Raw genomic sequence first — 25,752 nt, 5'->3', positions numbered from 1 at the left:
TGTTTCTGAACTTTTCTTGGAAGTGTTGTGCTGAGTGGTTATGAAGAGTGACTGCAGCCATTTCAGTGGGTATAATTTGTGGAGCGATTCTGTTGGGGCCTAAGGTATGTGTTGCACTGTCTGCAATTACAGAGGTCATGTAGTACTTGCAGCGTTATTATTTTGAACATTGTCTGTAGATGATTGTTACTTCATACCTTTTTTTTTTTTTATTTGACATTTTTAAAATGCCTGATTCTGGATCCCCAGGGATGATACTTATACTGCTGGAATGAATTCACATAAAGCATGCTGGAACTAATATACAGCTTCACAAGGTGCTTTGGCAACCAAATTAATTAGTCTGACTGGAAGAAAAATGTTAAAGACTAAAAGATGCACTGCAGCGGGATGGTCATGGCATTGCAAAAAGTGAAGATATTGTATTTCTTTTTTTTATCATTGTCAACAAATCCCTTGAAAATGCAGAAATGAATAATGAATTCATCCTTCCAGCAAGATCTGTGTGTAAGCCGAGGCCTGATATAGCATATTTCTCTGCGCCATAGCGCTTCATTTGCCCCCAAACTGTGTCACTGTCAGTGAGCCACACTGTTGCGCTACATAAATGACATGTTGCATCCTCACTGTGAACATTAGCATTGTGTTTTGTTTTAAGTCAATCTCTTATGCATAGTCTTGCTGATGTAAATACTCACTAGCTTACCAGATGCATACTAATCCCCTGTTTGTTAAAATGCCCAGATATCCCGGGGCATTACTGTGGCTCCCTTTAAGATTTACATACTCAGGCTACACAAAACAGTCCGCTGTAACCCACAGTGGACTTGGAAAACGTTTAGTGGCAGATGGCAGGTGACATTTCCCCTTATAAGATGTACAGCCATTTCTTTAGCAGATGGGTGGGTCATTTAATTGGCCACACTAAATGCAAATGTCTCCGTATCACATGTAAATGTGCAGAGTCTAGGAGTTGATGCGTAGGGATTGATGCATCTGATAGAACTATGGCCCTTTTGCAACTAGACATATTCAAACTATTTTTCTTATTAAAATAAATTACTTTTTTTGTTTTCCTTCATCTAACTGGATCAGACTTTGCAGGAATAAATGCAAATAGCATAAAAAGCATGATTATGACCTTTTCTCCAAAGTGTCTGAATAAGAGAGAGAGAGCAATCTGAAAGCTAAGGAAATGCAAATTTAAGCACATCTGAGATTGCATTAAAATAACTGAAAAATAACTAAATTATTCTTGATTATTATTTTATTGCTTAGAGAGACAGATGGGTTTATTAAGGGATGGGTTTGCATCAGGGATCGACTGAGCTGTTGCTTGCTTGCAGTGGTGATGGACAGGGTAACAGATGAGGTCAGGCAGGAGTCTCTGTGGGCTGTGATGTTTGCTGATGACATTGTGATCTGTAGTGAGAGTGGGGAGCAGGTGAAAGAGTCTGAGGAGGTGGAGGTATGCTCTGGAGAGACATGGAAAGGAAATGGGTAGAAGCAAGACAAAATACATGTCTGTGAAGTAGAGTAAGACAGAAAGGTGATGATGCAAGGAGTAGAGGAAGTGCTGTAGATGAGTTTATATACCCAGGGGGTGTGGACAGTGCACAAGTGGAGTGGTGGGTAGAGACCTGTGTCAGGAGTGTTTTGGAGTTGTAAGAGAAAAATAGTGGCTAAAGGGAAGGTAAACAAGATGGAAGTGGGAGCACGTATGATTTATGATTTGGAGACGGTGGCACTGACAAAAGGTGGGAAGTAGAGCTGGAGGTGCCAGAGTGACATTAAGATTTTCAGTGGAAGTGACTAAGAGGAACAGGACTGGAAATGAGAAGGTTAAGAGGTTCGCAGACATGTACACTGGAGGGCTGGTGGGGAATTGTACAAAGGGTGCTGAATATGGAGCTGCCAGGGAGAAAATGTAGGGGAGGAGGTTTGGTGTGACAGTAGATGCTGGAGAGAGGGTGAGATGGATGCAAATAGTCTGCTGTGGCGACCCCTAAAGGGAGCAGTCGAAAGAAGATTGCAGTGTCAAACAGCAGCTTCACAGTTGGAAGCAGAGGTGGGATTTGTCAACATTTATACAACATTTTAAACACTGTTCAACACTTAAAGTCGGCTGCAAACAGTGCCTTGCTCAGGGGCACAGTGATGCCAGTTGCTGGAGTAACAGAGAGGCGCTCGCTTATTTGGTGTGTAGGTTTATCGTGAAAATCCCACTTGTTTGCATGACTGAGCGAGATAATTTTATGAACATAGACAGGCTTCAGGGAAGGAGGGCATTTACTTTTACTCCCACACTGCTTTTGAAATCATAAAACGAATGTGTGAGAGCTCTTATTTGCATCAAGCCTATGCTTTTAGAACATGCAGGGGTGTGGACAAGTGCTGGGTTCATCTCAGACTGGTGCAGCGAGCCCGTAAATGCAATCAATGGCTGTTGTTTAGGAAACTTGGGAGTGGAGAATGAAATTCAAAATTTTGTGAATTACAAAGTTGCATTCTGCCGTCATTTTAAACAGCCCGTCTGGGTTTGACATTTTAACAGTGATTCTACTTCCTGTGACCTCTGACGCCAGGTAGGATTCACGAAAACACCTTTGCTAATGTTACATTCGCTCTGTTTGACCTACCTGGGCTCACCTTTCAGTATATACAGCTCACAGTCTCCTCCTCTTCTCATGAGCCTTACTGGCTCTCTATCTTTCATCATATCTTTTCTCTGCCTGCCTCTGCCTTTCACACATCTACTATGCTTCCAGTCTCATCCTTACACTCCCCTCCACCGCCCTTTATTCAAAATTAGACAGATGATCCTGACAGTCTGCATTAATTGTGTATGATAGCATTAAGTCTCTAAGCACTGAGACGGGTCAGACCGTTCGGAAGAAAGATGAGCCGATGTCAGTAAATGTGACAGTTGAGTGCCTTTATGCTCACGCCAGTCCAGCTGCCCTCTCCCTTTTTATTTCCCCCTTTTCACTCCCACCCAGCCTCCACTCCCCAGAGGATGACTGCCAGTTGCTCTTTCTCCTGTGCCACAGATAAGGAAGGAAGGCTTCTCTAATGTGACAGTCCAGAACAACAGCAGCCTGTCAATCCAATAAACCGCTCTTTGTTACCGTAATGACAATGACTCAAGTGCGTTTTTGTAACGCCTTTTGACAGTTTTAGTTGATGCTGTTTTCAAAATGAGCAAGCCGCCTTGTGCTTTGTTGAATGCCAGTTTAGAGAAGTGTTGATTAAATTTATGTACAAAGATTTCTTTCAAGCCAGACCTCATTGCTAAATATCCTTGACTATGATGAACAGCTTTAGTCATATTTGTGTATTTGAGGGGACCTGGGCCATACGACAGTTTAGAATGGGTAATAATGGACGGTTGTCCAATCCTCAGAGCTACGAGATGAGATGTGGTTGATTTATGCACATGTAGATTAGCTGGTGTAGCTTGGTCTTCTAGGCATTGGCTAATTAGACATGTGAAGACCTAAGTTTATTAGCAGTAGCGTATGGAGTGGGCCTACAGTGGAAATGCATTAAGGACCACTCACACATTAAACATAACCTTTATTTTGCTTCTTATTTCAGACGTCCACATTGCACTGCACAACGCTCTAATTGGATCTGCTCTCATATAAATGAGACAAGGGCATTAAGCCTCGCCCACTCAGGCCCCATCTTTGATGGCTTTAATAATAACATTCTTGTTGACACCATGCGTGGCAACACTTGACCCTCGATTTTTCTGTATGCAAGCAAAAATAATTCCTTTTTCCTTTTCATCCCAGTTTTCTAGTGTTTGACTAAAATGGAGAACAGAGAGAAAAGAGATTCTGTGATTTATTAATGACATAATCAACAAATTGATGGCAGAAATAATTGTTTAGACCTTTAATTGTGCCCAGTGTGATTCAAGGCCAATGTAGTTTAGTTAATTTAATTTGGTTATTTGCAGTTAGCATTAGCTGAGCTGAATATTTATTTTCGTTGCTGCCCCTGTAATATGTAATAAACAGTGCTGGCTCTGTGGCAGTGCGTGCTGGTGTTTGGTGCCTAAATGCCCATCAGTAACTCGTGTTCATCATTAATGGAGCTTGTTAACGGCCACATTACCTCCTGTTTAATCTCGCTGAAGTTTTGACCTAATGAAATGAGAAATGCAGTGTTGTGCAAAAGTCTTGAGCCCATACTCTTTTCTTTTTTGTTTCCAAGGAGCCAGAGGCAATACTTCTGGGCTTTCTGAAGGGCCTTGTCAGTGACCATTTTTAGGGGAATGGGTTGTTTTTGACTTGTGAATCATTCAAGCTTGAAAAGATACATTACTCAAAGGATGAAACAGTGTTGTGCACATACACATAATTGACAACTTGGCAAGGAATCAATTTTAAATTGTATCTTTAGGCAGTTTGTTATTAACAGCCTTCTACAAAGGCTGCTATAAAGGGCGTCGGGAGACCCCATGTCCTTGAAGTCACTGGTCTGTCTGATGTGCTTGTAGTAGTGGAACTTCCACAATTGGTCATGCCAGAGGGTGCTTCCCATAGTGAAATACCGAGGAAGGCTTGAAAGAGAACACATAATTTGTGTTTTATCTCTTTAGTTAAATATACAAAGAATCTACAAAATGCCAGAGATAACAGTTTGACAAGTATAAAATCATATTTTTGCACAAAAAAGGGATTTCCAAAGAGCCGTTAGTTGAAAATTTGGCAGTCCAAAAAAAGTCTATGGCAGATGAACAGTACTTGAAAGACATGTCCTTAAGAAATGGGGCAAAAAATAATCTAGCAAAGACCTGACGCAAGACCTTCCACTGATCAATCTACCATTCAACAAAGCTTCATCTGAAATGGTCTCAGTGGAAGGTCGGCTGTTAGTAAGTCAATCTTAAGGCAGGAAATCGAGGAGAAAAGGCTGAGGTGTGCCAAATTACACAAGAACTAGACAAGCAGTGAAAACAGGTTTTATGAAGTGGTGAATCCAAATTATCAGTATGTACAGAGAAGGACAGGACTAACAAGGAATGTTTATAGCTGTCTATAAAACACGGTGCAGCTCTTCCGTGGTCTTTAGCTGCATTTCAGCCAGTGATGTTGGATTTTTTCAAAGTTAATGGAATTATGAATGTAGAAAAGTATGATCAGATTTCAATCCACCATACAGTAGCACATTCAGTGCAGAAAAAAGGATACCTGGATAGACGAACACAAAATTGATTAGTATCAGTCATGGATTGGCCTCCCCAGAGCCTTAACATCATCATCATCATCATCATCATCATCATCATCATCATCATCATCATCATCATCATGACTGAATTGAACAAGGAGAATTATTCCTGAAGACTACTTAAATAAATTACAAGAAAGCCTGTCTAAGAGAGTTTGGGCTGCGTTGAAGAATAAAGGTATTCATATTATACGTTAAAGTTATCAGATATCGACTCGATTAAATTGTACAAGCTCTATTTCCATGTGTGTTTACGCATGTTACAATGGACCTATTTCCCATTTTCCTAAATGTAAATGATGTAGTAATAGTAGTAATAATGATCAAATTAGATTAGTTAGAGAAGCCTGATCAGTAAGTAGTGTGGTCGCTGCAATCCATGATGGATAACGGTCAGTTCAGTGACCTCCTCTCCAACGCAGCTTCAGAAGTGTACTGTTTATGGCCAATCACAGAGCCAGCCTTCATAATCAGTTTATCTAGTCTGTTGCTGTCATCAGCTCAGACTCTGCTCCCCCCAGCAGACCACAGCAAAGTACGCTGCACTTGCCACAACCGACTGACTGGAAAATATCCATCATTTTGCGGCACACATTTAAGGATCTCAGCTTCCTTAGGTAATAGAACCTGCTCACTGGGTAAGGTAATGGAGCTTTCCTCCCTCTTTTCTTTTATACACAGGCTCTGTGTTGGCCTGTTGTTAATATGGATGCCCAGGTACTTGTACTCACCCTCTATATCAACATCATGGCCCAGAATAGATGTGGGTCATGGAACTGTCCTCTTTCTTCTCTAACTCTTCTAAGTTTCTCCTCTAATGTTTTTATATTACATTATATCTGAGTCCTGAAATGTACGTGCGTTCGATGTGGTACGAGTCCACGTTAAATCCTCTCGCAAGCAGCTTAAAATTATTCACGAGTTACGCCTTCCATTTTTCCACAATTTGTCTGAACACACAGCAGACGGAGACGTAGATTTTTGTATGCAGCGCTTAATTAGTGAGAGAATGTGGAAAATGAACACATTAGAGCTGCGATTCACCTCAAGTCATTTAATCTTAAGAGAATTAGCAGCTTTCACTAATACAACGAGTATTCCCACGACTAGAGGCTCGCACTGAGGTTCAGGGAGGGAGAGGTCTCATTTGAGCATCTGTTCAATGGGAGACAAGAAAAGCCTGATGCCACCCCCCTGCCAATTGGAAGCTATTGGAACCATTTTTAATTTGGCTTCTGATGTTGATTTAACTTTAGTCTTTTGATAAAAATGTGCATCTTTTTTTTTTTTTTTAACCTTATATTTGTATTTTTAAGTAAATCCTCTAAGCGTTTTCAGGATATGGTTCTGACTGTCGTCGTGTAAGGTCATCACGATTACAGGTGCTGTTCTCATCTGTCCCAAGGTTTACAGAAAAGGCAATCCATACCTCTCTACTCTCAATTGATAGAACAAATCAACTCTCTGCACTTTACTTTTCCCTCTCTGTCAACATGGATAACAGAATAATTGTGCAGCACATACCTGGTCATTTCAGGAAAGGCAGGGAGCCTTTTTCCTTTGTGCGAGAGAAATCTGTGTGTTACTTAAGAAATCTGCTTGAGTAAATTCAACCTCTGTTTAAAAAATGTTGGGAGGTGAAGTGCAGTTTCCTTTGGAGCTGGCTAAAATTTCTTTGGTAGGCGCCAAAAATGTGTAAAGGGGGAAAAAATAGTCTGACTTAACAGTGTTACTTTAACTTGTGTTACTATAGATGTTGAGGCTTCTCTGTTCTGGTTTTATTTCCTCTTTCTGTTTCTCACAGACTCTTCTTCTGTTTTTTTTGTTTTGTTTTTTTTTAAACCTTCCCTCAGGTGTACCCAGGGCTCATGGCGACTGCAGGCCTTATCCACTACGTGCTCAACATGCTCCACATCACCGTCCACATCCGTGACGTGTGCGTCTTTCTTGCACCTGTGTTCAGCGGCCTGACCGCCATCTCCACCTTCCTGCTAACCCGGGAGCTGTGGAACCAGGGTGCCGGGCTGCTGGCAGCCTGCTTCATCGCCATCGTCCCCGGTTATATCTCTCGCTCCGTCGCCGGCTCCTTTGACAATGAGGGCATCGCCATCTTCGCCCTGCAGTTCACCTACTACCTCTGGGTAAGTTCACCGACTTAAAAGTGCCGTAAGGAGGAATCCTATTGTACAGGGGAGACAGTTTAAACTTCTTTGTGGGGAATCAGATTCATGCTCACTCTTTTGGGAGGATTTTGTCACTTTTACAAAAGAACAGGCTTTATGTAGCCACAAAAGTAGCCCCACTTTCAAATCTTACTTTTCATAAATGTTGAATTATTTATCCACAACCTTGAAAGGCACACTAGGCTTCTTTGTGCACCACGTGAAGCCCTGGAAACGACATGCTGCACCATAAAACCTTCACAATATGATGACCTTTAAGAGTAGAATTGACAAGATCTCCCTTTTAAAGGTTGAATATCCCCTCTCCCAATTTCCTTTCCTTTTTAAAAATGCATGAAACGAACGGAGTGTTTGTTCATAAAGCGGCTAACCTTGTTTTATTTCGTTTTTTTCCCCTGCCTTCAACAATTTATTTATTTTATTTTTTTACTTCAATAAATGCAGCCTATCCTTGAGCTAACAAAGCAGATGAGGAGAGTGTCTTTTGTTTTTTTTAAAAAAATACAGCCTGAATGTTTGCAGCAACTGCATTGCAACATATTTTTCCACAGCAGGTGGAAGGAACAAGCTTTTCAAGTTGAAAGATGCCTGAAACAGACTTTACTTTCAGTCTGTCCACTCTTTCAGTTGCATCAGCAGCTGCCTTTCAGCCCTGCAGCTTTCTTACTAAGAATGCATCTCGTGTGCCTTTGTATATGAGCGTGTTTGTATTTGTCTGTGTGAAAATGAAGAGCTCTGCTTTGCAAACAGTTTTATCAGCATCCACTTCTTCCTTGTTATTGGAGTTGACCTTGACAAGTACTGCAGATTTTTTTATTCTGTATTGAGCTGTATCTGTTCACTGACGTTTCCCCTGCTTTGCTTAAACTCATCCTAAGATAGAAAAAATTTAATATTTCCAGCTTATTGAAAATGGAAGTAATTGTGTCTTTCTCCATAACTGGGTTTCTCTTGACATTAAAGAGCTGAGCTGAGCTTCTATTGGCCACATAGAAATACAGATTAAGAGCAGATGATGGAAGAAGTCCATGCAGAAATGATGTTTAAGTAGCAAAAGATGGAATTCAAGGTTAAAGTGCTAACGGAGATGAGAGAGGAAGGAAAAAAATGCAACAGACGCGTCACAAAATGAAATGAAAGTCATGAAAGTGGCATTATGTAGTCCTTGCTATATGCTTCCAACATATCAGACTTGAAAGGCATCCCTGTTAGTCATCATTCTGCTATGAGGAACATAAAATTCAGGGTCAGTCCAGTTTTCAGTGCTGAGTAGAGAATTATTGGAGAAGAGCTCCAGATTCTTTGAAAACGTAAATATTACTGCCTTTCATTAGCACAAAGTGAGCATACAGTGCTTCCTGTTCATACAGTATTGTGCCATCCCATTGAGTCCATAAAATTATTTTCTATTAATGAAATCACCTCGTGTTCCTGTGGACTGCAGGGATAGAATATAAAGGCTGCAGGCTACAGAGAAGCAATTACCCACCTCTGCAGTTAACCTGTGCTGAGTAGGTGTCAAATGAAAATGGCGGGGGTATTTTCAGGGAGGACAAATTTAATATTGTAGATTTTATCAATATAAAAGTGATCACTGAAGACATGGAATTGATTGGAAGACAGTTTTTGCAGATAGCAACTCTTACAGGCCTCTGTTTCTGCCTCTTCTTGCAAATCTTTCTCTCAAATATGCATGAGAAAAGAGGAAATTGAACTTACCCTACTGCTTCCATAGGAACTAAGCGGTAAATAACAGGTTCTGCTAATCAAATACAGTCAGTGAGTGCTCATCAGCTGGTGTGAGCCCCTCTATAAAAGCAGATGTTTTGGCAGTTTTTGTCAGATTTTGCAATGCTCAAAAACAGCCAAAACAAAACAACAAAAAAACACCCAGGAGCTACATCTCAGACTCTGCAGGCTTGAGTTGTCATGTTAAATGTTAAAGTTCATCACAGTGCAGTCTTGAACTGTCATGTCGAACAAGTCATAGTTGTTCAGCCGCAAAAGAGTGAACAAGCATGGCTTGTTTCGACTGGTTGCCAGGTGATGTGAGACTGATAAAGACATAGAGAAAATGATTAGTTCAAGTTATTGTGGCTAAAGGTGGTTTTACGGGTTGCTGAATCATTGGACTTAGTACTTAGTTTTTCTACAGGCCTCCATCGACTACCACGAAAACTTGCTCCTTCATGAGTCTGTCATTTGTGTTTACCATGGCTGGCTGTAAACCTAAGCAGCTATAACACACGGTGTTTGACACCATCATTAGCCTTTATCTTTGGGTTTAATCTTTAAACCTTACATTAGACAACATAAATGAAAACAGTAATGTAATTACAATAGCATCCCAGGTTTAATTCGTTGTTGGGGATTCTCTGTGCGTTTCCTTTGATTCTGCAGCACAGTTTACTTTGGCAAATGACACAGGAGTTTCTTTTTTTCTGCTTAGAAGCTTTGGTATTATCTAGAAAGATTACTACATGATAGAATGCTACAATCCTATTGGGGCCAGGGGACTTATGCATATAAGCCACATGTCTATTATTGACTGAATGTAGCTGCGCGATTGTAGGAAGACGTAATTCCTGGCTGGTTCACATCCAGTATATGAGATTCACAGAAATGTGGCAGACAAATGTAACATATTTATATAACCAATTTATTTAGAAAACCCTATTTTTCATTATTTCGGTGATGTAATTCAACCACATGCAACTGATTTTAAAAAATGTCTTCATGGCTCAAAGCTCTATACAGCCTGCAGGAGTCACACAATTATGCAGATGCGAATTTGAATGCTGTACATCACTGCACATAAAGCGTTCAGGACAAATGTTCTGTCTCAGCTCACGCTGGCCTGAGTCAATTACTGCACAGCACAGTGGCAAGTTGAGAGGCTACTGTTAAACCTAACCCCACACACACACACACACACACACACACACACACACACCCACCCACCCACACCCACACCCACACACACACACACACACAATAAGAGCAGAAGCATGTGTTCCTGAGCATTGCAGATATGTAACTGGTAAACATGCCAACTAAGGTTGTGGGTTGTTTTCACATTGGCTCTGTGTGCATGAAGGCGTTTTAATGACAGCTTTTAAACAAAACTGAAAATTATTCTGTAAATGTGTTTATTAAGTAAGTTATAATGAAGACATTTTTAAGCCAGTTAACAATGTTGTAATTTTTTGTTTAGAATCAATCAGTGAAATTAATGAATTCACATTTTATTTTGACAGATTGAACAGTAAAGCTTATTAAGCTTATGAGTAGCACCCTGCTTGATTTACAGTGGCTTGCAAAAGTATTCGGCCCCCTTGAACTTTTCCACATTTTGTCACATTACAGCCACAAACATGAATCAGTTTTATTGGAATTCCACGTGAAAGACCAATACAAAGTGGTGTACACGTGAGAAGTGGAATTGAAATCATGCATGATTCCAAACATTTTTTACAAATAAATAACTGAAAAGTGGGGTGTGCGTAATTATTCAGCCCCCTGAGTCAATACTTTGTAGAACCACCTTTTGCTGCAATTACAGCTGCCAGTCTTTTAGGGTATGTCTCTACCAGCTTTGCACATCTACAGACTGAAATTCTTGCCCATTCTTCTTTGCAAAACAGCTCCAGCTCAGTCAGATTAGATGGACAGCGTTTGTGAACAGCACTTTTCAGATCTTGCCACAGACTCTCGATTGGATTTAGATCTGGACTTTGACTGGGCCATTCTAAGACATGGGTATGTTTTGTTTTAAACCATTCCATTGTTGCCCTGGCTTTATGTTTAGGGTCGTTGTCCTGCTGGAAGGTGAACCTCCGCCCCAGTCTCAAGTCTTTTGCAGACTCCAAGAGGTTTTCTTCCAAGATTGTCCTGTATTTGGCTCCATCCATCTTCCCATCAACTCTGACCAGCTTCCCTGTCCCTGCTGAAGAGAAGCACCCCCAGAGCATGATGCTGCCACCACCATATTTGACAGTGGGGATGGTGTGTTCAGAGTGATGTGCAGTGTTAGTTTTCTGCCACACATAGCGTTTTGCATTTTGGCCAAAAAGTTCCATTTTGGTCTCATCTGACCAGAGCACCTTCTTCCACATGTTTGCTGTGTCCCCCACACGGCTTGTGGCAAACTGCAAACGGGACTTCTTATGGTTTTCTGTTAACAATGGCTTTCTTCTTGCCACTCTTCCATAAAGGCCAACTTTGTGCAGTGCACGACTAATAGTTGTCCTATGGACAGATTCCCCAACCTGAGCTGTAGATCTCTGCAGCTCGTCCAGAGTCACCATGGGCCTGTTGGCTGATCACTGATCAGCGCTCTCCTTGTTCGGCCTGTGAGTTTAGGTGGACGGCCTTGTCTTGGTAGGTTTACAGTTGTGCCATACTCCTTCCATTTCTGAATGATGGCTTGAACAGTGCTCCGTGGGATGTTCAAGGGTTGGGAAATCTTTTTGTAGCCTAAGCCTGCTTTAAATTTCTCAATAACTTTATCCCTGACCTGTCTGGTGTCTAAATCCAATCTAGAATCTGTGGCAAGATCTGACAACTGCTGTTCACAAACACTTTCCATCTAATCTGACTAAGCTGGAGCTGTTTTGCAAAGAAGAATGGGCAAGAATTTCAGTCGCTAGATGTGCAAAGCTGGTAGAGACATACCCTAAAAGACTGGCAGCTGTAATTGCAGCAAAAGGTGGTTCTACAAAGTATTGACTCAGGGGGCTGAATAATTACGCACACCCCACTTTTCAGTTATTTATTTGTAAAAAATGTTTGGAATCATGTATGATTTTCGTTCCACTTCTCACGTGTACACCACTTTGTATTGGTCTTTCACGTGGAATTCCAATAAAATTGATTCATGTTTGTGGCTGTAATGTGACAAAATGTGGAAAAGTTCAAGGGGGCCGAATACTTTTGCAAGCCACTGTACAATCTCTCTACATGAGCTTGAATAAATTCATGTGGAGAAACTGCATAGCGTCAACAGAATCAGCTGTTGCAGGTCCTAAACAGAAATAAGAACATTTCAGGTAAAGCTGCTGGATCTGCCATTCATAATTTCCCCTGTATTTCCATGTGCTTTAAATATGCATTGCATTGTTCTCCACTCAGTGCTGAAGAACGACTGTATTCTCCTGATGACAGAAGTTTGGGCGAATAAGTCAGAACTGAGGCTGTTACGTTAACACCAATGAGGCAGATGGTGCCTTTCTTTAAAATTAGTGGTGACAAAAGGTGCCGTTACAGGTCATCTAAAAGCAGAGCAGACAGCTTGTTAAGGGGCCTGACTCTGTAGCCTTGTGCCAAATATATATTACCTTAATGGAGTTTAAATGTAGATTTCCTTTTTATATACTGCAAGATGTTTGGTCATGCCAGCCAGCACTAATTTCAGAACAGTTTCAGCAAATGTTAAAATGACATCTGGAACCCACTTTGAATTCCGTGTCCACCTTGAATACCGTGCGTCTACTAGAGTTTGAATGATGAAATTTTTGTCATCTCCAACTGCTCGTGCACCCCAGATGGTGGACCTCAAAGAAGTATAATGGGAATGCCTGCTGAGCTGTTGGGTATTCAGCTGTCTGTGTTTGCAGTGGAGTGTAATATAGGCCCAAGTTTTGGGGGTGTTTTTTCTTTTCTTTTTCCTTTTCTTTTCATGTCATTGTTTGCATGTTGAGTTTAAGAAGCATCTGGTCTTAACTGCAAGAGATAACTATTAAACTTGGCTTTTTTTGTTTGTCTCGTCATGTTTACTGTTTGATTTATTCGGAATTTTTCACAGACCTCAACTGCAAAAGGCAACAGGGATTGAAAGTAGAATTAAATTTGAAGCGTTTTTTGAAATTTTATTATCTTTTATGTTATTGCAAACATGGAGCTTTTTTCCCTTTCATCATGTGATCTGTTTATCTGCTGAATAGTACTGAAACCCGGTGTTAGGGCTAATTAAACTGGTGTTGTAACCTTCCTCATACAAGGCCAGTTCAATAAGTGATGAGAAAAGTGCTTTCACTGAGCATGCCACAGCTAATCTTTAGCGCTAATGGTAGGACATTGTCTATTTATGCAGTTTTTAATTTTACCTTCAAGGTGTTGGTTTCTGTTTTACTTGAGTGGGAAAACATCTTGAGCCGTGGAGGCTTTTATCCAGGTAGAAGTAGCGATGCAGGTATTTCATCACACCGTGACTCAGTGCCGTGTGTCACAGTGTAAGAAGCCTGGCAGTGAAGTTGCCGCAGGCTTTGAAGGGACCTTTTATCCATCCGTGGATTTAGCCATCCAAGTTTATGTCACTTTGTCAAATCATGTATGGATGAATCTGTCCATGCGGTTTCAAGGTAGCTTGGGTCACTATACTGGAGCGTGCTTGCGGACAGCTCTGTGGCCCTTTTTTTGAACTCGCTCGCTGTCACTGATCTGGCAATGCTCCTACAGTTTAGTGTCCAGGTGGCTGCCTGAGCTCTGCTGTTGTGCCTACAATTTAAATCCCAATACAACAGCCCTAGCTGTCTGTGTGTGTGTGTACCGGCTCAGCAGAGTGAAACCGAACTGATGATTGTTGCAAACACTGGGAGAGTTTACATCCTCAAACATGCAGTGAGTGTTGGTAAACCAAACATATTTGGGATGTGTATGCACACATGTGTACAGGCTTTCATGTGTATTTTAGAGATACAGCAGGTTACTGGCATTTCTTTCTTTGCTGTAATGTAAGGTCTGAATGCAAGCTACGTTTTTTTTTTTGGGACCAGCATATAACACCACACTCATAACATTTTCTCAAAAGTCAAAAGAGATTAAATTTGAACTGGGTGGTATATCCTCATATTATACTGTGCTCATGCATAATGTGGTGGTGCTTTAAAAAGCTAATGCCAGTGAATGGGGAAAAACAAAAAAGGTCCCCTGGGGCTTTTCCAAGCTGCAAGCATAGATGGTTTAAAAGATGGACATGGTTACCAGGATGTCATCTTTTTTTAAAGTCGTGTTTTGAACCTTTGAGATTGGCGTTTAACCTTTGGCTGTTTCGGATGGGGGAAAAAAATGTGGTGAGCAGGGGTTATGAAACCACATGTGAAACCAGTAATCCTCCATTGTGAAAGTAAAGTAAGTAAAAAGTAAAGTAAAATTTTATTTGTATAGCACCTTTCAAGATAAAAATCACAAAGTGCTTCACAGAAGCTAAAACATAGAACAAAATGAACCAAAAGCAAGTTTAAAAACACAAGTTTTTAGCCGTTTTTTAAAAGAGACCACTGAGTCCACAGATCTCAAGCTCAAAGGGAGAGAGTTCCAGAGTCTGGGGGCCACAGTTACCTTACCTTTCAGCCTCGTATGATGGACAACCAGCAAGCCCTGATCACATGACCTCAGGGACCTGTTGGGGAACACAGTATAACTAAGCTATATAGTGCCGCAGAGTTTACCATTATGGGGAAATCATTCACAGGAGATCTGAGTCATAAACTCTTTTGTGATTACTTTTTTGTTAAAGCTTTTAGCCATTTGAAAATTCCTAGATGGTGGCTGTTATGATAAGTACTATTATAATATAATAATATTCAAAGACTTGAATATTTCTAATGGTCTTTTGGACCACGTAGACGTCAACTTTAGTTTTCTGAAATTAACCAAGTCCCCCTCCCCAGTAATTTGGTGGTAGCTTGAGCCCCAGCTCCTGTATCTAAGTAAGAGTAATATAACACTATATAAATTAGTCCATCAACCATGTGCTAAAGTAGGGGAGAGTGGCGCACTAACTAACCTTGCAACCTCACCTCATAGTGTAGTTAGATCGGTTACATGAGTTAGATAATAAAACATATAGTTAGGTGGCATGATGTGTTGTACACATCGCTAAACAGCAAGAAGTGTCTAGGTTCTAACCTGTCTGAAGACCTGCTTGTCAAGTTAACTGGTGATTGTAAAGTGTCTGGTGGTTATCTGTCTCCCTGTCTTAGTCCGTTTGAAAACATAAATAAATAAAATAAAAAAACAACACCCACAAACAGTGTGCCCCTATGAGAAAGTGGAGCCAACGGTGAGACAATCTCAATGCATGAAAAATGTGGAATTCAAAGAATTTCACAGGAATAAACTGGCACCAGATAAATGTTGAATAGCTGCGTCATAGTGCCATATTAGGGGTAAGAGGTTAATTCCTCGACCTGCGCAGTATTGTGTGTTTTGTTTTTATTTTTCCTGTCATATTTAATACTTTTAAGACTTTCTTTGATCATCTTGTTATTTGTTAAGAAACTCCCTCAGCAGTATTGTTAATGCCTGCTCCAAAGTCATGGCGGTAGAGCAGAAAGGTGGTGTTAAAAATGGCAAAAACATTACCCTTTTTGACCATGTTTTGTCATTTATGTTCAGGAAGGTTGTGTTCAGGTCGCTGCTACATTTTACCCCAGTGTAGAACAAAATAGATACTTCATTGCCTAAGGACTAGGGCTATTTAGATTAACTAGTTTTGATTGTTCATTTTTGTTCACATATCTACTTATTGTTTATTGTTGACCTCATTAGAGATGGGAATCTGTTCTCGATTCCCAAGAAATCAATCCTTTGGAATTGTTAGTCAGTGTATGCGTTTCATTTGTACTGGTGCAACAATCAGTAGATTTCAGTTCGTCTGGCGGAAGAGGAAAATGGAGGCGGAGTCTTCTGTCTACAGCAGGGATATGGACATTTTATTTATATTTTATTGCTCAAAAGGACGGCGGCACTATGGTAAAGTGCAAATTGCATCCAGGACAGAACTGCATTAGGCTGCTAACACAACTTCGGCTCTTTGAATGCAGACCCCAGCTCAGCAGACCTTCAACAGATAACTAAATCAGTGAAGAGCAGTCAGCCTGAAGCCTCCGTTTCTACCAGTTCATATTTTTAAAGTAGGATCGCTCTGCCGATCGTTTTAAGGTCTCTTTGTGCTGGTTTGCATCTTTGCTTTGTGCTGTTGGCTTTGTGTTCATACCTAAATACTAAGAGAAAGATCCTCATGTGTCCTCATTAGAATAGGGAATGCTTTAGGGACTATAGCCTAAAGGTTTTTATAGATAAATGGTAATTATGAGTGCACTTCGGGTCATTTTACGAGGAAACGCAAAAGTAATGAAATGATACATGTTATACATAGTATAACATTACATTTGTTTGGGTGTAATTAAGTAACGTACTGGGTGGATAAGCTACAAATTAATTGCCCTTTTTTGAGATCAATAACTTTATCTTACCGGTAATCTGAATCAACAGGTCACAAAATGAATCTTTTTGCATCTTGTTAAAGTCTTTTTGCATCCACAACTATTGCCTTTCAGCGGCCTTCATATAGGATGCAGGTATAAGGCACTCGGTCATTGGCTTAATTTTTCCAACCTAGAAGTTATAGACATGTTTTACATTCACCAAACCTCATAGCACAAAATAATTAGTGGCATAATTAAAAAAATAAATAAATTTGTACTATCAAAATTGGACAGTTTTAAAAAAAAAAAAAAATTATACCTCCAACTGGCAAGCTGAGTAATGCTAGCTAGCCAGTTAGTACAATAGCTATCACTCTGCACTCTGTCGGTACATTCAGCAAAGACAGATGGAAATTAAACTTGAAGATAACATAAAAATAACTGGTGACCAAAAGAGGAGCTGTGTCTGCTGTTTGGAAGTTTATCAGTAAACAAAACAATGTTTTTTGCTTCATCCCTGCTTCCTCTGCTTTTGTGCTGGATTTTGACTGCAGCCAGCGGCTTTGGCAGCTCCTCACACACAAGATAATATGCTACTCAACGGTAACAGGTGTTTCCCCCCAATGACAGAATAATTTGTGCCACAAAGTTTGGAAAAAACACATCCAAATGTGTTCCAGAGCCGCGTCACACAGCTCCACTATAGAAGCATTAACACTAACGAGCCATATGTTGACTTTAAAAAGAGTGGCAACAAGTGAAAAGCATAACGGGCAGCCTGTTAACGAATAGCCTCCTTGTGTCAGATGTGTGATCATTTGTATGGTTGTGTAATTTTGTGTACCTTTTTTTTTTTTTTTTTTTTTTTTTTATGTTGACAATTTTTAAAAAAATATATTCTCAGAAGAAGGAGCTACTAGAGCTCCCTATGTAAAGACCTTCTTATCCAAAAATAGTAGTAGTAGTAACAATACTGATATACTGTAAAACCACCAGAATCTTATTTTGACACAAGCTTTTGGCTTTACCATCCAGAGCTAGATTAAATGACTTAAAAACAAAGGGCAAATGACAATGATTTTATCAGCTTATATGAGGCTGTAAAAAATGACACCTTTGAGAAATCATTTGACTTGCTAAGAAATACTGAAATGAAATGGCAAAGAAATAAAAAGAAAAAAGAAAAGTTTAGCTGAGATGAGTTTAGCAGAAAAGACTGCAAACTCAGCAGAGAGCTGCAGTCGAGTGAATATTTCTAAGAGGTGAGCTTGAGGTGAGCTGTGGCTCTGCACTGAATCTGGATAAACTGCATTATGGCATTTTTAAGTGCTTAAAAAGAAGGTAGATGGACTTTTTGGTTTATAAAGAAGCTTCTCTTCTCATCCAAGAATACTCTGCAGGTCTAGAACAAATAGTGAGTCATCCCCCAGGTATTTAACCACTAGTGGGGGCCTGTCCCCTTAGAGCTGGTCTAAGGGGACCTAATGATACTGATTAATCACCAAAGCTGTGGGTCAAATCACCTGACAGGTGGTGAGGGATCTCAAGACTGCATTGTTGGTGGCTGACAGGTGGTGTCATAAGTCACCACCACTGTTCACCAGGAAGGATACAAAGAGAAAATAGGTTACCGTTCATGGACTGGGCTGTGCTTATTGAGATGGATCTAAGTCTCTGAAGTTTATCGGAAGTCCACACACAGATCAGTACCTGTTCTTTGACTCCCACCACCCACTAGAATACCAACATGGGGAAACCAGAATCCTACAACACCAGGGAGAGAAAGTTCACTCTATATGAATTATAATATGTTGTGGAAATGGACAGCTGGAGAGCCGCTGGCCAAGTAGTCATTCCTGTTATACTTATTTGAAGTACACAGTGCTCGAGCCTTTAATAGGGGCATCCACATCAACTGGCCAAAATGCAACAGTACACTTGGACTTAAAGGGACTTAAAGGAGAAGGGACACCCTTTGAAGATACTGGTGTTCATTTTGTTTTGAAAGTAAAGGAGGACATCAACGTCCACGGAAGACCGTAGTTGAACAGAAATAATGGCTTACAACGCCACCTATCAGCTGCCTACAATGGAGTCTTGAGACCCCAACCCCCGATTGCTTCATACCTCATTCACACCCTGCATCAGGTAATCTCACGTGATGGAGAGAAAAGGCAGTGTCCTACAGAGGTTTCACATCTTGGCCCATCTTTCATTTTTATTGTTTCTCTTTTTTTTCTTTTTTTCTTTTTCTTTAAAAAAAAAGAAAAAAATTCTCATGCAACCACTCAGATAATTGATAAGAAGTCAACAACCCTCAGCAGGGTTCTAACTGATGCAGAGAGGGTTTAAATACCTCTCTGCGTCAGTTAGAAGTGAAAAAACCTCTTGGATGAGAGGCCAAACTTCTTTACAAACGTAAAGAAATCCGATTGTCTTTTCAAGGAGACAACTGGCTTTCTGGATGACTGAGAACCTCCACAGACATATTGCATTATTGCATACTGCTCTACTCTCTCAAGTAATGCTCCTCAGATCGGTCTTTCCTGAATTAAATTATAAGAAAAAGTTTTTAACAATAAGAATGAAAACAATGAGTCACTGTTTGAAGAGCCTTTGCCAAATCATGATGTCACCTTCTAACTTTCCGAGACTGGTCCAAAAACTCCTCCATAACCATTTGTTGTACCTCAGCTTGTGTATTAGGTTGTGATGGGGACATCTGTTTGTTTCTGCATCATTATAATGGTCTTTTGTCATCTTGTGTGTATGGATGATACATCTTCAAGCAAGGCAGCTGTTCCTCGTGGTACCTCTCACCTCTTAAGGTGACATGTTATCAACAGAGCATTGCTATCGGGGGGGAAAAAATCCCCCTGCTCTCACCTAGTACAATTCAGTCCTCCAATCTATTTGGCAAGGGCCTCGGAAAAACAATCATTCTGGCCATGCACCACTGCTTCCCATTATCAGTCTCATTTACCCACATTTGTCTCTTACATTTTCCTTTCCTCCTCCTCTGTCTTGCTTCTATCTTGTCTCCCTTTAATTGTCTTTGTCTTTCTTTGTCCCTGCCATTGTTGAGCTCTTGCTTTGTTCTGCTTTTTCTCACCTCTTCCTTGTTCTGTTCGCTTTACTTCCTCTTCCTCCATTTTATTTGCAGATTCCTTTCTTCAATTTCTGTTTACTCCTGTCCTCTTCACTCTGTGGTGGAAACTCGGAGCGGTTCCCTCCAGTCCTAACCCAATCTTCATTAACAGACTGCTTCATTTCATCTGCTGCTAACCCATTCAACACCACTTGTTTAATCTCTGTTTACCCCCCACCCTTCCCAAACCTAAAACATGCACACCCTCACATAATCTATAATTGAATCCTTCACACACACTAGAGCTGCAGCATGGCTAAGATGCCCATTTGAACAGCAGCACACGGTTGCACAGCCTCCCTCTCTTGTTCTGACTCCCATGTCCTCTCCATAGATGGCTATAACAGGAATTTCATTCTTTTTCTCAGTATCCATTTAATTAGCTGGACTCGTATCACACTGTGTAACGTTTGTCTTCACAAAGGGAGTGCAGTAGGGGGAGGGGGAGTGGCACCAGTTGAACACAATTTTACATTTACAGCAAAAGGCTACATGCTAGCCTTGGCCCTGACCGAAAGAGAATGTTTTCTGAGGCGAGTACAGCAGCTTATACAGTAACTACTGCCATTCTTTTCTGCTACAATGCTTGTTTTCATTCAGAAACAAAGAAACGTAGACTCAGCATGGAGCCATTTACAAGATTAGTGTTGTGGTGGTTCTGCCTTTGGCAGTGTGTGCTAGTTTTTTTTTTTTTAAACCTTTGCATAAATGAGTAACTAAAAGCCTAATATAACAGAATACAGTTCAACAGCTGTATTTAGAAGTCCCTTATCAGGAAATATTTGATTTGCAAAATATTTTGATATGTAAAATATTGAGAACTATCAATAACGGCTGCTTCATTATGGCAAAAGAAATCAACCTGCAGCTGTGTGACAGTATCCTTCTTGTGCTCTGCAGCCTCAGCAAGTCTGGCATGTTAGCATATGCTGCAAGTTCTGGTTGGAGCTGCCCTCCAGCTCTTTGTGGAGCTCCAGGGCAGAAGAAAAGTATCAATGCCAGCTGGAGTCCAAGATGGTAGAGAAGGGAGAAGATGAAAGGACTGGAGCAAACTGAACTTTCAAAATAACTCCAGATGAACAGAATCCAGTTTTGGGGATTTCTTTACCTGGATGATTTGAGCATACTTTGTCATGTTATCTTAGAAAGGACTCGAATAACTACACATCTATGACACTGTTAAATGCTTATGCTGGCTCACTACACAAAGAAAAGAGCAGCTTTACTGTGACAACACAACAACCCACTTACTTCCATAAAGTTCATCTTTAGTTCTTCCAGAATTGTTTTGATAGATGATTAATCTTTGAAGTGGAGTATGAGTTTAAAAACAAGTGATCATTTTAATCCTCTACTTTTTTTTTTTTTTTTTTTTTTTTTTTTTATTTTACTGGCTTGTGTGTCACACTGATTTAAAAAGAAAAATTAGGAAGTGTCGCTCTTTGCTGTTTAAAGTGCTTTTTATACAAAGTCTCTCTCTTGACTTGACTTAAATTATAGACCCAATGAGCTTGCCAAAAAACAGTTAATTGGGCCGTGGTTATTACTGGGTTGTGGGTTAAAAAAAAAAAAAAAAAAAGATAAATGGGCTTGTGGTGGGATTAAATCAATGATCAGGGCATGTAATATTAAATCTGTCTCATCTCCCATAGTGCAGAAGATCTCATCTTAATTTGTTCTGTCATGCCAAGCCAAACCGCGCCACGAGGCTTTAAAATATTGTCACTTTTCCCACAAACAAAGCTGAGATCTATCTTCTAATGGATGAGATTCATAATCGGATACAGCAGCCTGCCCCATCTGCCAAGTAAAGAACTGCTTGAGGACTGTTAATTTTTCGCATTTGGGTTGATTGGCTGACCAATGGGCTGGCTAGCTTGAGGAGGTGAGACCACCTTGGTCTGGCAGTTATTGATTTCCCCATTTTCAGCTTATCTTAAGTGTCGCTGGCTACGATAAAGCTTCTTGACAACATCGCACACTGCCGTTCTCCCTGGTAGTCTCTCTGAGATTGATCATTTTAAAGGTCACTGTTGAACGCATTTCTGTTGTGAAGATGCAGTGTGTGTGTGTCTGTGTGTGTGTGTGTGCACTTTTTTCTTTTTTATGTTAATGTGTACACTTGCTTTCTGTGTCACCCCGTGGCTCGGAAGAAGAGCTTGTTTACAAGACGTTGCCTCTGGTTTACTCTGAACCAGCCTTATCTCTCTGACGGCAGCTGGCTGTTCCATATCGGCTATGATCATTGCGCTGTGATTATTAAACTTCTTTTAAGGATTAAAAGTGATGTATTTTTAGCACTTTCAGCCATACTAAGTATACTAAGCTCTTTTTTTTTTTTTTTACACTTCTAATTTGATGGTGTTTCAGCAGTGAATAAAGCAAATAAAGTAAACCAGCAGTTCAGAGGGCTGTCTGCACTCCATGCCCATATATCATATTTTTCTGGTGTATTCTGAATAGTGCAGAATGTCATTATCACAGAAGTTGTTCAGCCTTTCTTGCTTTACTTTCTTCTGTCTCTGAAAAACAGACTGTAGGTATACATATCCTTTTTTATGTTGAATTATATATGGTCAAAAAACTGCTGTGAGGCTTGAATTGTTTTCTGCTCTCTGTTTGTCCTCTTAGGTCAAATCGGTGAAGACGGGCTCGGTATTCTGGACCATTGGCTGTTGTCTGTCCTATTTCTACATGGTAAGAATTTTTTGCATACAAACACAAACACAGTGGGTAACTTTAACAGCAACAAAGTAGGGTTCTGTCTAATTTAAACCTGCAAAACCGGTCACTTAACTGATTGATGCTAAGCCTCTTTAGTCTGTTTTTTCATTTTATAGTGAATAAAATGCATAATGCATTGTGTCTCAAAGTCATTGTAACAGGCGTACTTCCTGTCTTCTAACGACCATATAGTGTAGTCGATAATAAAAGTAATTGGAGCTTAGTGTAATTAAGATTATCAGTTCTGGTTCCAGGATTCTTAATAGCGACTCTTGACAAACAATTTCTTTCTATTTCTTATCTTGCTATTTATTACTATTGGATTTCTTTCCATTACTGCCATAAAATCACAATCATAAAATCACCCGTCATTCCAATTTTTGTGCTTTATTCCTTTAAATGTAAACTAACATGTAAGCAGCAGCAAATTTGTTAGGTACACGTGTTCCACTGCCTGTTAAATATCTAATTACTCAATCACATGGCAGCAACTCTGTAGACATGGGCAGGATGACCTGCTGAAGTTCAAACTGATGCAGTTTGAACTTGGAGATGGAAATTTAAGTGACTTTGAAATAAGTAGTCTGAGTATTCAAGAAACTGCTGATCTGCTGGGATTTTCCCCCACACAACCACTTCTAGGGTTAACAGAGAATGGCCTGAAAAAGAGCAAATGTCCAGTGAGCGGCAAGACATTTTCTCTGGGCGAAAATGCCTTGTCGATGTCAGAGGTCAGAGGGGAATGACCAGACTGCTTCAAGCTGATAGGATGGCAACAGTAACTCACATAGCCATTCGTTACAACCTAAGTATACAATTGTTTAAATACCTGAATATTTTTGCTGGCCACGTTCATCCGTTTATGACCACAGTGTACATCATCTGATAGCTGCTTTCAACAGGATAACATCACAAAGCTCGAATCATCTCCAACAGGTTTCCTGAACATGCTCAAATTGCCTCCACAGTCACTAGATCTCTATCCAGTAGAAGACCTTTGGGATGTGGTGCAATCGTAGATTTGCATCACTGATGTGATTTGCAGACAAATCTGCAGAAACTGTGTGATGCTTTCATGTCAATGGAGACCAGAGACTGAGGAATGTTTCCAGCAACTTTAACCTGTGCTGCAAAGAATTAAGGCAGCTGTGAAGGCAAAAGGGAGTCCAACTGCGTGCCTGAAAGGTGTACCTAGTATTTCATGAGTCTATATTATATATGAAGCAACCTCCTAATAGAACATTTCACAATAGTTGCGCTAGAATGCGCTGGTACTGGCGGATTCTGAGAAGAGACAAAAACATTATGTTCTCATGCTGTAGGAAGTGCTTCGTCCTGGCGGCCAGACTTTCTCCCTGCTGTGGAATAATTTTCTTACACTGCAGCTGACGTCTGTAAAGTGCTACCTGCGGCTCTTGTCTGCGATTTCGAAGATCCTTGAATACTATATTTAAATACGTGCTGAATTGAACTGTTCAAAACACAGAAGGTCCTTTGCGTTTGGTTCATAGAACTAAAGAGCATTTCTTTCTTGGTATACTCCTCTTTGTGTGTGTGTGTGTGTGTGTGTGTGTGTGTGTGTGTGTGTGTGTGTGTGTGTGTGTGTGTGTGTGTGTGTGTGTGTGTGTGTGTGTGTGTGTGTGTGTGTGTGTGTGTGTGCGCTGCTTGTTCTAATTCAGAACTGGGCCATGATTTTAAAAACAGACAGGAGCAGAGATGGTAGCATTGGAGTGGCTGTCCACTCTGTCTAGCAGTCACATGGTGTTGCACGGAAACTTGGAGGGACGGTTTATCCGGTGTTTTCTGCCTTATTTATGAATCCGGGCACAAGCTCATCCAGGGAGTTGATGACAGGGATTGGATAAAAAGACAGTCCAAGCACAGTGCGTCAGGGACAGATTGTTTGCATTGTTTTTGTTGGTGTGTGTGTCACGGTCACGAGTGCCTGTGAAATCTCAGGCTTCTGGCTCATTCCAGACTAAATCTCTGTGGCCATCAGTGGGAGAGATGTCAAATGAAACAGATTACCAAAATCCAGCTTCATCGATCAGACTCTGTCCAGTGGGTGTGTGGACAGATAGGACTACAGAGAAGAGTAGTGGAAGGGTGAATAGAAGAGAGAATGGAGACAAAGGGATGGAGAGATGTGAAAAGATAAGGAGGGGGCAAAAAGATGGTAACAAATACAGAATGATAAGACAGCACAAGGAGAAAACATTGCGATGTTCTAGATGGAAGGGAACACTGTGTCCATGCTTCTTTCTCCTTATTACTACTTCCTCTCCTTCACACCTGCTCTCTCTCTCTCTCCGCAATGTTTCTCTGTACTGTGTCTGCAGCTAACCTCCCCCTGCAGATGACACTAGGTTCGTACATCTCCAACAGCACCAAGCTCCTAACAGCACCCGCTTTCTCATTTTGATATTGCACACAAAGAACTACAAACACTGGCTAACCTGCCTTTATTTATTTATCTTTAACCCACTATATCATGTGATGCTGTGAGTTTAATCAGGAAATAGCCAAGACTATGTTTTCCCCTGGGGCTTAATTGAATGTGTCATTTTCAAGGCATATATGGAGACAGAGGGTGAAATCCCCTGCCTAAATGTTGGTATAATCAGAAAAGAGGGGGCAGAGAAGGATGAGATTAAGAAGAGGATCTGAGCAGTTGGAAAGACTGATGGACGGGAGCCACAGGAACCTTTCTGGCAGCTGTGCAAAATCCTCCTTTCAACCCTCCAGCGGTGAGGCTGGAGTAAAGGAGGGAAAAGCTGTAGAGAGCAAAAACAGATGCATGCATCAGCTGCACTGTCTGCTTGTTAAATCCAGAAGCACTGGCTTATTCTTACTTTTAAACCCTCCTATAGTAAAGAAGCCTGTAATTTCAGGGCATGTCTGCAGATCCTTCACTTTATCAGGTATTTATTTCTTGTCCTGAATGCTAGGGCTGTACCTGAGTTTTGGATTATGTCAGTTCACTGCATTGTCAGTACATTTAGCGACTTTATAGCCCTCTTGAATTATTTTATTCTTTTATTTGAAAGTGATGAGCTGTTACACTGATCCATCATCTCCAAATGACAGAAAATTGAAAGATTACATTACTGTGCAAAGGTGCATAGCTATCCCTCCTCTTTATATTTTGCTTCCAGTCAGCCAGACTTGCTTGGCATTTTTAGGTTAGTCTTGAGTGAAAGTTCTCTAGGTTTTCTGAAGGTTTTGAAGTTTTCCTTTGGACATTAGCTGC

General features: G+C 40.6%; 1 protein-coding gene across 1 annotated transcript in view; it reads left to right on the top strand.

Annotated features, from left to right (window-relative positions):
* LOC100692553 (dolichyl-diphosphooligosaccharide--protein glycosyltransferase subunit STT3B) overlaps positions 1–25,752 on the top strand; it is a 96,792-nt gene that overhangs the window by 41,013 nt on the left and 30,027 nt on the right. The window contains exons 3-4 of the mRNA XM_003452429.4: positions 7,092–7,379; positions 22,410–22,475. Of these exons, the coding sequence (XP_003452477.1) occupies positions 7,092–7,379; positions 22,410–22,475 (354 nt within the window). The remainder of the gene's footprint in view (positions 1–7,091; positions 7,380–22,409; positions 22,476–25,752) is intronic.

This window comes from Oreochromis niloticus, linkage group LG22, assembly GCF_001858045.2.
Source record: "Oreochromis niloticus isolate F11D_XX linkage group LG22, O_niloticus_UMD_NMBU, whole genome shotgun sequence".
NCBI classification, from domain to species: Eukaryota; Metazoa; Chordata; class Actinopteri; order Cichliformes; family Cichlidae; genus Oreochromis; species Oreochromis niloticus.
This window is presented reverse-complemented; position numbering and strand designations above follow the sequence as displayed.